This window comes from Hyaena hyaena, unplaced genomic scaffold (genome assembly GCF_003009895.1).
Source record: "Hyaena hyaena isolate Hyena2069 unplaced genomic scaffold, ASM300989v1 scaffold_539, whole genome shotgun sequence".
Classification (NCBI taxonomy): domain Eukaryota; kingdom Metazoa; phylum Chordata; class Mammalia; order Carnivora; family Hyaenidae; genus Hyaena; species Hyaena hyaena.
In genome coordinates, this window is record NW_024081169.1 from 1,290,692 (window position 1) to 1,304,050 (window position 13,359).

The 13,359-nt window shown below is 42.2% G+C and overlaps 1 protein-coding gene across 14 annotated transcripts in view; it reads left to right on the plus strand.

Moving 5' to 3' along the window:
• Positions 1-13,359, plus strand: part of LOC120247637 (myomegalin-like) — a 221,631-nt gene that overhangs the window by 132,239 nt on the left and 76,033 nt on the right. For 5 of the 14 annotated variants that reach the window (XM_039255647.1, XM_039255648.1, XM_039255649.1 and 2 more), the window contains exon 1: positions 9,326-11,134. The exons of 4 other annotated variants lie outside the window; for them this stretch is intronic. In XM_039255647.1, the coding sequence (XP_039111578.1) occupies positions 10,010-11,134 (1,125 nt within the window). In that variant the 5' untranslated portion in view covers positions 9,326-10,009. Of the gene's footprint in view, positions 1-9,324; positions 11,135-13,359 lie in introns of those variants that run through there. 5 more of the 14 variants (XM_039255658.1, XM_039255653.1, XM_039255655.1 and 2 more) reach the window with 3 other exon arrangements.

The window sequence follows — 13,359 nt, forward strand, 5'->3', positions numbered from 1 at the left end:
TCACATATATGTGGAATCTAGAAAATAAAATTAAAAAAAAAAACAGACTAAAAAATACAGAAAACATTTGGTGGCTGCCAAGTTAGGGAGGTGAGAGGATGGCAAAACAAGTGAAGGAGATTAAGAAGTATAAACTTCTAGTTATAAAATAAGTGAACCACAGAGATGAAAAGTATGGCATAGAGAAGGTAGTCAATAATATTGTAATGATGTTGTATGGTGACAGATGGTGACTATACTGATTATTGTGAGCATTGAATAATGTATAGAATTGTTGAATCACCATGTTGTACACCTGGAATAATACAACATTGCATGTCAACTATATTTCAGTAGTAAATATTTTTAAAATACTTAGAAGAAAGGCAGAGGGGTGCTTGGGTGGCTCAGTTGGTTAAGCGTCCAACTCTTGGTTTCAGCTCAGGTCATGGTCTTGCGGTTCACGGATTCAAGCCCTGTGTTGGGCTTTCCGCTGACAGTGCAAAGTCTGCTTGGGATTCTCTCTCTTATTCTCTCTATACTCCTCCCCACTCACGCTCTCTCTTTCTCTGTCTCTCTCAAAATAAATAAGCTTAAATTAAAAAAAAAAAAAAGGCAGGGTCCTTCTCCTTAAGGAGCTTGCATCTCTTAAGGGAGATAAATTACCAAGTAACCAAATAAATAGCTAATTGTAAATTATAATAAGGACTTTGAAGAAAAAAAAGAGCAGGGATTAGCCAACTTTCTCTGTAAAAGGCCAGATAATAAATAATTTAGACACTGCAGGCCATAAGGTTTCTGCCACTGTAGCACAAAAATAGCCATACACAAATGAATTGGCATGGCTATTCCAATAAAACTTTATTTACAAAAAAACAGGTAGGGGATGAATTTAGCCCACAGTTCATAGATTGTTGACCTCTAATAGAGAATTAGGAGGAATGACTGGGGATTTTATAGGTTAGGGGATGATGGTAATTTTGAGGCATCTCTGACACATCATTTGCAGATACAAATAATGTAGTTGGCTATTTCAGAGTTGAACTCAGAGGAAATTTTTGGGATAAGATATCAATGTAAAGTTACTGGTATAAAGATGGGAAAGGATAAGATGATATTGAAAGAGAATAAAAATAGGGAGGTGAAAAGGTCTAGGACTGAGCCCCAGTGAACACCAATGAAGGTTTGAAGTGGGTATGACTCTTGGCTCACAAATTGGGTTATGCAGGAAATATCATATTCCTTTACTTTCTTTAAATCCACTTCATGTTACCCTGAGTCCTGGTCCTAACCAGGCTAATTCAGTTTCATCCATTTAGTACATATTCCTCTCCACGCTCTCAGTTATGTTAAGGTGAAGGTTCCCAGGTTTTATCAGGTGCCAGAGCATCAAGGGGTTACTCTTCCCATTGGTCCACTACTGAAGTACCCCTGCCCCAGCAAGGTTCTCTGCCAACTCTAACAGCTTGTTGTAGTAGTCTTTTATGGAGCCAGAACCCCTTGACCTAGAGTCTAGCTTCTCTAAGTCACTCCCCCCCAACCCCCTGCTGCTTCCCTGGGGGCACTAATATGGGACGGAGGTGGGTCCCTGTTACTCTCTGATCCCAGCCTCCTGATCTGGTGAAATCCGACCCTCTCCTTTTCTGTTGCCCTCAAAGACATTTCTTTTTCCTCTCTTCCCCACTGGGACACCTGGCTTAATCTTCTCAATTGGTTTAGAATTTTATTAAAGTCAGGAAATGCATTTGACATCAGCCTCAGCTCTGCAAAAATTCCTGAGTTAATTAAATGCTAAGTGCCTGACCATCAGATTAGAAGAGGCAGTCAGGGCATGCAGGCAACAACACAATTTATATCCTGTCACCATGATTGGGAAAGGAGTATGAGAAGCTGAAAAGTAGATTAGAATCTTTCTGTAGAGATATTGATATCCCAAGCTGAGGGGTTTGGACTTCATCCTCTAGGTAATAGACAATGGATAGGTAATGGATCTTTACTGTGAATGTTCTGGTAACAGTATGAAGGATGATTAGAGGCAGGTAAGCTTCTAAGCCTATGTGACATTGTTCAAGTTTCAGGTTTCAAGAACCAAAAATAGAAAATGTAGTGAAAATGCAAAGCAACATTTCTGAATATGCTAGAGATGTTCAGAAAAAGGATCCCAGTTTAGAGTTTAGCTTGATAGGGAAGGATTCTGAGGAGTTAAAGGCAACAACTTGGAAGTTTACAAGTCCACCCAGCTACAGAAAATGATATGCCTGACCTTATCCCTCCTGCTGATCTCTGTCTAGCTTTTGACAGTGTTAACCATCCCTCTCATTCTTGAATACCTGTCCTCAGCTCACCTGTGCTTTGATTGCAGAAAAGCCCCACTTATTTTTCACTTCGTTTTCTCAGTCACCTAAACTCAGCATGTTCCTAATCCAATTTTTCATTATTTTTTTACAGATGGGCTCAACTCTCACATATCTATTCATTTAGACCATGTTTTCTACTAGTCTTTGAGACAAAAACCCTTATCTCCCATCTTTAACCAACTTTCTTTTCCTTCATCCTCTCTATGGAGATATCAAGTCTGCTGTAGAGCCCTTTAAAAGGATTCTCACTGGGGCGCCTGGGTGGCTTAGTCGGTTAAGCATCCGACTTTCACTTAGGTCATGATCTCGCGGTTCGTGGTTCGGCCCCGCATCGGGCTCTGTGCTGACTGCCAGCTCAGAGCCTGGAGCCTATTTCAGTCTGTGACTCCCTCTCTCTCTGACCCTCCCCTGCTCACGCTGTCTCTCTCTCTCTCTCCTAGAAATTTAAAAAAAAAAAAAAATTTTTTTAAAGGATTCTCATTTACCGCTTTTCTTACATTTCTTTTTTTAAAGTTTGTTTATTTTGAGAGAGCACAAGTAGGGGATGGGCAGAGAGAGGGGGAGAGAGAATCTCAAGCAGACTCCTCACTGTCAGCACAGAGGCTGACGTGGGGGGCTTGATCTCACAAACAAATGACGTGAGCTGAAATCAAGAATTGGATACTTAACCAACTAAGCCACTCAGGTGCCCCTTTCTTTCCTTTTCTACACCAGACTTTTTAAGTTACCTCACATATGAATAACTGCAATGGCTTTTTAGCAGGTCTTCCTGTAACCATCCCAAAATCTCTCCCTGAAATTCCAATCGATCCTGTTGCCTGGCTAATCTTCCTAAAATGAATTTTTCACCATGCCATTCTCTGACCAAGTACATAACATTAAGTCCAAATTCTTTTGCCTTTGCCAAACATTAAATTCTAGTTGCCAAGGGGAACCTGGGTGGCTCAGTCGGTTGAGTGTCCAACTTCAGCTCAGGTCACAATCTCATGGTTTGTGAGTCTGAGTGCCACATCAGTCTCGCTGCTGTCAGCTCAGAGTCTGCTTCGGATTTTCTGTCCACACCCCCCCGCCCCAACCCTCCCCTGCTCATGCTCTCTCTCAAAAATAAGTAAACATTTAAAAAAAAAAACAAAAAAACTCTAGTTGCCAAGACTTCCATAGCATCACAGCATAGTGTCTGGCTTACAGTTGGCTCTTCATATACGTTCTTTAAATGAGCATTTATAGAGGATAGGTTCTATAAAGTAGGAATGAACCAGGCCATTCTGATGTCGGTTGAGATCTCCAACATCTCCCTATAGTCTAGCACTGTATCTGACCCACTTCTAAGACTATTGATAATGCTCTTTTCTTTTTCGGGAGTCCCAACCCAGAACCCAACTCAAGTGCCACTCCTGTCCCCTTCAACTATATCAGCCCATACCAATCTCTACTTTTTCTGCACTCACATGGAATTTGTCAGTACCATTTCATTTACCAATCAATTGTACTAATTTTAGCATGCACATTTTCTCTCCTTCAACTAAACTAAAAGTTCACTGAAGACAGAAAAGATATACTGAGTTTGCACAGATTCTTGCTCATTAGCTGATTAACTTAAATACTTTAAAATTCAATTAAACAGCTATAGGTATTTAATAACTTAACCTGAAAGACTGTTTAGTATTTCAAGATGGATTCTGCTGATGACGATATTAATGTTTAGTTATCTATTTTGTTTATTTCTAGGAGAGAGAGAGACAGCATGAGCAGGGGAGGGTCAGAGAGAGAGGGAATGACAGACTCTGAAACATGCTCCAGGCTCTGAGCTGGCAGTCAGCACAGAGCCCGACGCGGGGCTCGAACCCACGAACTGCGAGATCATGACCTGAGCGAAAGTCGGACGCTTAACCGACTAAGCCACCCGGGCGCCCCTATTAATGTTTATTTATTCTTGAGAGAGAGAGAGAGAGCATGCACGAGCAGAGGAGAGGCAGAGAGAGGAAGAAACAAAATCTGAAGCAGGCTCCAGGTTCCCAGCTGTCAGCACAGAAACTGACATGGGGCTCGAACCCACGAACCCTGAGATCATGACCTGAACCACTTAACCAACTGAGCAACCCACGTGCCCCCAAAATGTTGTGTTTTTAATTAATGCAAAGCATGATTGCTTGTGGCTTCTTAAAGATTTCCAGCCAACACAGGGAAATCATGCACACGCTTGTGTTACCATAAATACTAACTGGCTTTTCTTTGATATTCTTGCATTTCCTTATCTGCTTTAACTTCTCTGCCAGAATCACTTTTTTTTTTTTGGCATAGTTTTTAATAATTAGAAGAGCTATTTCCAATGTCATAATTAGAGCAATGAAACCTAAGACAACTGTTTGGGACATCGGGATTTTCTCCTTTCTGATTCTCTTGGAAACACCTTACCAGCCCAGAATTAGGTCTTAGAAGCACTACAACATAGGAGTTACAAAGTGGAAATGGCTCCAAGAGATACTTCCCAGGCCCGCAAATCTAGAGATCAAAATAGAGATGGTGCAAAAGATCTCTGCCATATTACTACTTAGGAATTTTGTTTCAAATGCGAATATAGTTCTCTAAATTCAGCAGCTTGTAAGTAGTTCTTCATTGATAGGTTTTTCCATTTATCTGCAGAACTTCTGATCTTTGGATTGAGATTTTTCTGAATACAGTTTGGGATTGTTCTAATTCAGTGGTTTTCAAAGTGTGATTCCCAGACAGCAGCCTCAGCTCTATTCGGAATTTGTTAGGAATGCAAATTCTTGGGCCCCACTCCAGGCCAACTGAATGAGAAACTCTAGGAGGTGGGTCCCAGCAATCTGTTTTATCACGCCCTCCAGGGGATTCTAATGCAAGCCAGAGGTTGAAAACTATTGTTTAAATTCTACGTGTTTATTTTTAATTTTTAATGTTTTTACTTATTTCTGAGAGAGAGAGAGAGAGAGACAGCGTGAGCAGGGGAGGGTCAGAGAGAGAGAGAGACACACATAATCTGAAGCAGGCTCCAGGCTCTGAGCTGGCTGTCAGCACAGAGCCCGATGTGGGGCTCGAACCCACAAACCGTGAGTTCATGACCTGAGCTGAAGTCGGACGCCTAACTGACTGAGCCACCCAGGAGCCCCTCAATGTGTTTACTTCATAGATTGGGAAATTAAGGGCAGCTGTAAATGATTTCACTAGGGCATATAGGTATTAAGGGCTGTAAATACATTTGCCAATGCATTTTGAGGGCAGATATATAAAATTAATTCATACTAGCTTATCATAATATGAAACCTCTTCTCAGATTCCTTTATTATATAACTTTGATAAGTTTTAGAAATAATTATCCTATTCCAAATCATCTCAGAAGCCCTAACTCTCACCTTAACAGAATGCCTTCCTTCAATCATATATGTGTGGTGTACACATGCATATAAAATAATATTTTTCAAAGTTCATATGATAGAAACTATAAAGATCTGAATTTGCAGTTGGGCTTTTTATAGAATTTTTTTCTAGGCTATATTTTATCTTCCCAATTTTCAAAGCTCTTACGATAAAGTAGAGGTTACTTCCTACCAAAGAAATCTCAGATTAAAAGTTTATAGGTAATACATATTTTATATTTAGTTCCTCCTTTTTACTGAACTATTTTACCACATAAAATCTATAGATCTAGGCATTCAGTTCAATGAACTCTGAGAATTGTACACATCCATGTAATCATCACCCAAAACAAGATAGAGAACATTTTCATCACCCCAGAAAATTCCTTTGTGCCCCTTGACAATCAATTCTTACTCTCATCCCTTATAACCACTTTCTGCACTTCTATCACTATGGTTTCAATTTTTCTTGTTGTTAGACTTAAACTAAATGGAATCACAGAATATACTGACTTGTATATGGCTTGTTTCACTTAACATGTTTTTGAGATTCATTCATGTTGTGGGTATCAGTTTTTTTTTTTAATTCCTGATTAGTATTGTACAAATATATCAAAATGTGCTTATCTTACCTATTTTTAGTAACAATTTTTATCTTGTCACAAAAGCAATTTATGCTGAATATAGAAAATTATAGACTACAAATGAGGGAGGAAGAAAATAAGTATCCATAATTCCACTCTCCAGACATAATCACCATTTAATAACTTGTATATTCTCTTTGAATCTTTATTTATGTAAGTTGTCCACATATATAATACATAGTTATTATATATATTACAAAAATTCTCATTTTAGATTCAAGTTTTACTACTTTGATTCTGTTAGTGTGTTAAATAAGCACAAGTCTTAGTTTAGAATATTTTCTAATTAAAAGATTTTTAAATTATACATGAATACACGTTTATTTCCAAAAATTCAAATAACACAATATATATCAAAAAAGTAAATTTTCCTATTCAAACGCCAATTTTACTTCTTTTCTCATAGGTAGCTGGTGTTAACTAAATACAAAATTTTTACCAAGATGATATTTATAAGGACCATGAAGTGCTGAATTTATTATCACATGATTTTTCTAAGTTTTTCTTTATTAAAAAAATTTTTAATGTTTATTTTTGAGAGAGAGACACACAAAGTGTGAGTGGGGGAGGGGCAGAGAGAGAGGGAGACACAGAATCCAAAGCAGGTTCCAGGCTCTGAGCTGTCCTCACAGAGCCCAAACTGGGGCTTGAACCCATGAACTGTGAGATCATGACCTGAGATGAAGTCGAATGCCTAATTGACTCAACCACCCAGGTGCCCCCTAAGTTTTATTTCTTTATTTTTATTTTCAAGTTTTGTTATCTATACACCAGTGATCTTTTAGTTGGGATGAAATTATATAATAGCAAATGATCACATTAGGACCAGTTCTAGTATTATATAGTTTGCTCTCCACTTCAAAATAATGGTTTTTAAATATTTTTTCTAGGCGTGAATAGAGTGCGATCTTCAAGTTTTCAGATTGTTGAGTGGATTTATTCCTATCTGTTGTCGGAAGCCTAGATATGTATAGCTCCATGTATGTTGATCTTTACTTACATATAGCAAACCTCTAATCTTCGATGATACATTGCCTTTTCTCCATTTACACTGGTTCGCACTTCTACACCAAGCTACTTATAAATTGTCGTTAAACTTTAGAGACTATCCGTCAGATGCAGAATCTTACTAAAGAAAACAATACAAAGTATTATTTAATTTACTCCAGAAAAGCACTTTGTTTCATTAACTACTTTGTTTCTTTTTCAATGTTTGTTTATTTTGAGAGAGAGAAGAAGGCAGAGGATCCAAAGCAGGCTCTGCGCTGACTGCAAAGAGCCCCATGTGAGGCTTGAACTCACATACCATGAGATCATGACTTGACCCAAAGCTGGCCACTTAGCAGACTGAGCCACCAGTTACTTTGTTTCATGAGTATTTTCCCCAGAAGGAAATTGTGGCTTGTGTTGACAATCAAAGATGAGGACTAGATTAACGTCTTAATTTGTACTTTTATGGACCTCTGCGTTCAACAGGGTATAGTCCTGGCAGGCAGGCTGTTGGGGGGAGAGGGGGTCCAGAAACTCCTGGCTTCTCTCTAGATCACTACAGATCCCAAAGATTAAGTTACTTTCTTTTGACTTTGAAGCTCATATACCCAGAGGCAGGCAAAAAAAAAAACCCTCCAAGTGAGTTTTACTTGGAAGTCTATTTTGCACTCTTGGTTTTAGGGCCAGAACATGCATATTTTAGGTGAAATGGCATATGCAAAGTTCTATAGCTCCTCCAAACTCACACATCAAAGGGCTGTCCTCTCAAGATGGAGCTACTAAGATTTTGTTTTGGTGATTAGAGGACAATACAGTCTTACATGTGCAGAGCCCCATAAAGTTTTAAAATTATCTCAAAATATTTCCATTATTATAATATTGAAATAATAGCCTGTTAAAACACTTCTAAATCATCTCATTTAATTCCCCATAAGAAGTTTGGAGGCTTATTCTGAGTTTTTATTAGCAGTTATGGGCTCTGTCCTGGAGACGAGGTTCAGAAATACTTAAAACTGTTGCTGCCCTTAACCTCTCACAAGGTCAAGCCTGTGAAATTTAGCATTTTTGTAACTGGGAATGGTCCTGCCCTTGGGGGCCTCCAGGTGATTGCTGGGGCTGGTTTTCTTCCTGGCCGGTGACTGCAGTGACTTTTAAGCTAACAAGGAATTCTTTATTAAACGTGCAAGTTACCACCTCCTGCTCGGAGCTCCAGCGTCGCTCCACTGTTTGTGCGCACTGTAAGTTCTGTACCCAAGGGTGAGGTAACAACGGTATATTGTTGAATAAGACAGGGTACTAACTGAAGCTGGTGAAATTCTCAGCCCTAATTCTGCGGGGATCAGCACTCCCTGACGCTCTGTACTCTTGCTCGAAGAAGCTAGGTCTTTCATTCTGAAGTTTGTGTACCCCGCCCCGTCCCCTAAATAGGGGCTGCAGTCCACCCGAACCTGAAAGAGAATTTGGTGAAGGTAATCTCTTCTCAGGAGTCTACATTCTTGAAAAAGCCCATTCTTAAAAGTCTGGGTTCACCAGCTGCATTCACGTGGCATTGGCTGGACTCTTTCTCAGATGACTGCTTTGTGTCCTCTCTTGATTTGTTTTCTAAAAAAGGCCACATCGTCCAGCAGCGCTAAACCGACGGCCCGCCCCGGACATCGCAAGGAAGAGAAACACTTGACCTCTTTTCTAGATACTCCCCATGGTCGAAGGAGAGGTTGAATTGAGCCTCCTAAATCCGCCCTGCCACCTCCCAACCCTGTCTCCCCGCCCGCCGCTGTAGCCCCAGGGCCTTTTAATCCCGGTCCCAGCCTCGGCAGGGGAGAAGAGGTGGGGCTCAGGCGGAGGGAGGCGGCGCGCAGCGGTACCTAGTGGCGCCGCCGGGCTGCTCCATCCAGAGTACGTGGCGCTACCGGCGGAGAGAGGGGGAGGGGATTCAACTCTCTCCTCCCCACGCCGGTCTCCGGGTCATCCCGCTGAGGCAGGAGGGAGGATCCGCGAGAGAACTGGTGCGCTCGTCGGGTGCAATCTCAGCAGATGAAAGCAGCCTGCCAGCGGCCAGCGACCGTCCTACTCTCCACGGGTACCCGCTACGAATTCTGTCCGCGTTTCACCGCGAGGAGCTGCGACCCGACTCGGGGCGAGGGGGCACGCACTTGCCACCGCGCATGCGCGGGGCAGGGAGCGGCCCGCCGGACTACAGCTCCCAGAGGAACCCGCCGCCGGCCGCGGGAGCCGAGCCGCTGGCGCCATCTTGAAATCTGATCCCCGATCTCCGGGTCTTTGCGTCAGCAGCAGGGTGCTTGCTCGCGTACTGCGAACCCAGCCTGCTAAAAGGGAGGACGTTGGGGACGCGGCGGCTGGCGGGAGGCACAGCCGGAGGAGAGATGACTGGTGGCGAGCGTGGCCTGCGCTGCTGTCACGGAGCATCCCCTTAAGGCGTTTTTACGCCCGCCCCCTTCCCGAGGGGCGGGGCTGCCCACCCTGGTACCCAGAGCCCGCGCCCGGGTGGGCGAGGTGCGCCCCTGCAGGGAGGGGACCCCACCGAACTGTGCCATGCCCGCCGGAGGCCGCGGAGGAGGGAGACGCCGCGCAACCGAGCGCCAGTGAATGAACACCAAGCAGCAGTCGCTTCAGGGAAGCTTGGCTACTGCTGGGAGAGAAGATGAAGGAGATTTGCAGGATCTGTGCCCGGGAGCTGTGCGGAAACCAGCGGCGCTGGATCTTCCACACGGCTTCTAAGCTCAACCTCCAGGTTCTGCTTTCGCATGTCCTGGGCAAGGATGTCTCCCGGGATGGCAAAGCCGAGTTTGCTTGCAGCAAGTGTGCTTTCATGCTTGATCGGATCTATAGATTCGACACCGTTATTGCCCGGATCGAAGCTCTTTCCATTGAGCGCTTGCAAAAGCTGCTGCTGGAGAAGGACCGCCTCAAGTTCTGCATTGCAAGCATGTATCGTAAGAACAACGATGACTCTGGCACGGAAGCCAAGGCAGGGAATGGGACGGTTGACATTTCCGGCTTACCTGACGTGAGATACTCTGCACTGCTCCAGGAGGACTTTGCCTATTCAGGGTTTGAGTGTTGGGTGGAAAACGAGGATCAGATTCAGGAGCTCCACAGCTGCCATGCTTCGGAAGGTCCTGGAAACCGACCCAGGAGATGCCGTGGTTGTGCAGCTTTGCGGGTTGCTGATTCTGACTACGAAGCCATTTGTAAGGTGCCTCGAAAGGTGGCCAGAAGTATCTCGTGTGGCCCTTCTACCAGGTGGTCCACCAGCATTTGCACTGAAGAACCAGCGTTGTCTGAGGTCGGCCCACCGGATTTACCAAGCACAAAGGTACCCCCAGATGGAGAAAGCATGGAAGAAGGGACACCAGGATCCTCTGTGGAATCTTTGGATGCAAGTGTCCAGGCTAGTCCTCCGCAACAAAAGGATGAGGAAACGGACAGAAGTGCAAAGGAACTTGCAAAGTGTGACTGTTGTTCAGAAGAACAGGCTCCACAGCATATGTGTAACCACAAGCTGGAGCTAGCTCTCAGCATGATTAAAGGTCTTGATTATAAACCCATCCAGAGTCCCCGAGGGAGCAAGCTTCCCATTCCGGTGAAATCCAGCCCACCTGCAGCCCGGCCTGGCCCTATCATGACAGATGGCGTTAGTTCCGGTTTCCTTAACAGGTCTTTGAAACCCTTAGACAAGACATCTGTGAGTTACCCCTTGGAAATTTCAGACTTGCAGGAGCTATGGGATGATCTCTGTGAAGATTATTTACCACTTCGGGTCCAGGTATACAAAATGGTGTACGTAGCGTTTTTCTGATTATAGTTAGCTGGCCTCAGCCTTCACGTGATTTCTGCCTGGGTGAAGGTTAATATTCTACACCTGAGAAAACGAATCATTGAGCCCTCGTTTGCTGCACCTTCGCTTGTGTCCCATTGTAGTATGCGCGCAATTCACGCTCAAAGAATGTGCTTTTCACAATCCTTGTAATCTATCTGTTGGCTTTCCTGTTCATTCTCAAAATCACAGCTCTTTTAAGACAAAAAGAGATTCCTAATTGACTTTTACCCTATAAAAAGACATTTAATCTTACACCTGGCACTAAAACTCTTTCCTCTTCCCTCCTTTTCCGTCCCCCACTTCTTCTTTTTTTTTCTTTGCTTTCATTTTTAGATATATAGATGCTTTCATTTAGATTTACAGATGTTTTCTCGCATTCTGTAAGGGAGCTCTCTAGTTCTCCCTGGAGCATCAATTATTTCATCCCAGAGGTATGTCTCAGACTGATTAGAATGTAGGCTAAAGGTTTGGGGAAAATCTATTAATCCACCAAAGTATTATACTATCTGGGCAATATTAATAATAAACATGTCATTGGAAGGCTAATGATGACTTGTTCATAAAAGAAACTTGGGAATTCAAGCGTTGTCATTAAAAACGTTAAGGCAAAAACTGTTCGTAGCCCATTTGCCTACTGAACTCTGTTAAGAGGATGTTTGACGTTAAGAAAGATTCCTCCGTTATTGGGCAATAGGAGTTTCATCCATTATACTCTTTAAATTTTTCTTTAAGTTTATTTATTTTGAGAGAGAGCCTGAGTAGGGTAGGGGCAGAGAGAATCCCAGGCAGGTTCCACACAGTGCAAAGCCTGATGCAGGGCTCAAACTCAACAAACCATGAGATCTTGACTTGAGTCAAAATCAAGAGTTGGACACTTAACTGGCTGAGCCCCTCAGACACCCCATCATCCATTATACTCTTGAATTTCTTAGTGATTAGAAGATGCCAGCTGATCTTAATTTGAGCTATTCATTTCTGCCCAATTGATTTCATACCAGCCTTTTAGGTTTAGCTATGTACAGGGACCTGACAGATGCTACTTTGTTTCTGCAGCAACCGTGGATGCTAACTTCAGTTAATTTTGTGAAACATCTGGCATGTTCTACCTGATACAGATTATCTAGTGATACCCTTACAAAAGTGGACAATCTAGAAGGCATTTTGGAAAGCCTGCTCCCAGTCATCGTCATCCCAGAAATCTAGAGCTTGATAATTGGTGAAATTGCTGATTGTCACTTAAAATTTTTTGAAAAATAATTCTATTATAAATAAAAGTTGTGTCAGTAAGAACTTAGCAGAAAAATGGGAGAAATATTTTTAAATTTACGTAAAACTGTCAAACAGCATATATAAAGTGTTATGAAAAGGATAGATATCAAAAAGTTTTAAAATGTGTTTTCGTCTGTATAAATGCCTAATGCTCTGCTTTGCTTTCATTTCTTAAAGTGGAGCATTGAAATTTGTCATCCTAATGAGCACATTTAAACTGCCTGGTAACTGTGTCTTTAGGTCAAGTCCCTTTACTTCATTACATTTGGACATTGGGGAAAAAATAGACCTTTAAAACTGTAGTGTGTGACCTTTCTGCTGTTACCTAGCTTAGATTCTTTACTGTTGGTACGATAATAAAAAACATCAAGAGGAAGGAGAAAACATTCAGCTTGAATCATGGCATTTAACTGTGATGCCATTTTCTCCAGTAATTAAGGAGGTGGGTGCAAATAGAAAGATTAAATTGGGCTCAGGGTGTTTGTAAATACAATGTGTATTTGCTCCCCCCCCCCCCCCGTGTGTTATTTAAGTCTAGTTGACTTTTAAGCTCCTTAAGAAGTCTTAAAGCCTGCTGTGCTTTATGTCAGAACCAGAGTTAACTGGGACAAAGGCAGACTGCTCATTGTCTGTTTCTCTGAACAAACGTGAAAAGAACAGGAGTAAATGTAAATTACTTCTGGTAGTTTTGTTCTTAGCTTGTAGAGAGGGGAAAAAAAATGAAAGAAAAAAATGTTTCTTTAGTTAAATTCTACTGCAAATACAAAGAAAAGCTGCTCTCCAGGATTGTTCTGAAAGGTCATTTTGATTCCTTTGTTTAATCCTCCACCTACCCCATTCTATACCCCCTTAAATATTGTCATCAGAGTTCCTTCTGATTGCTTTTTTCCTTTCTCTTCTTT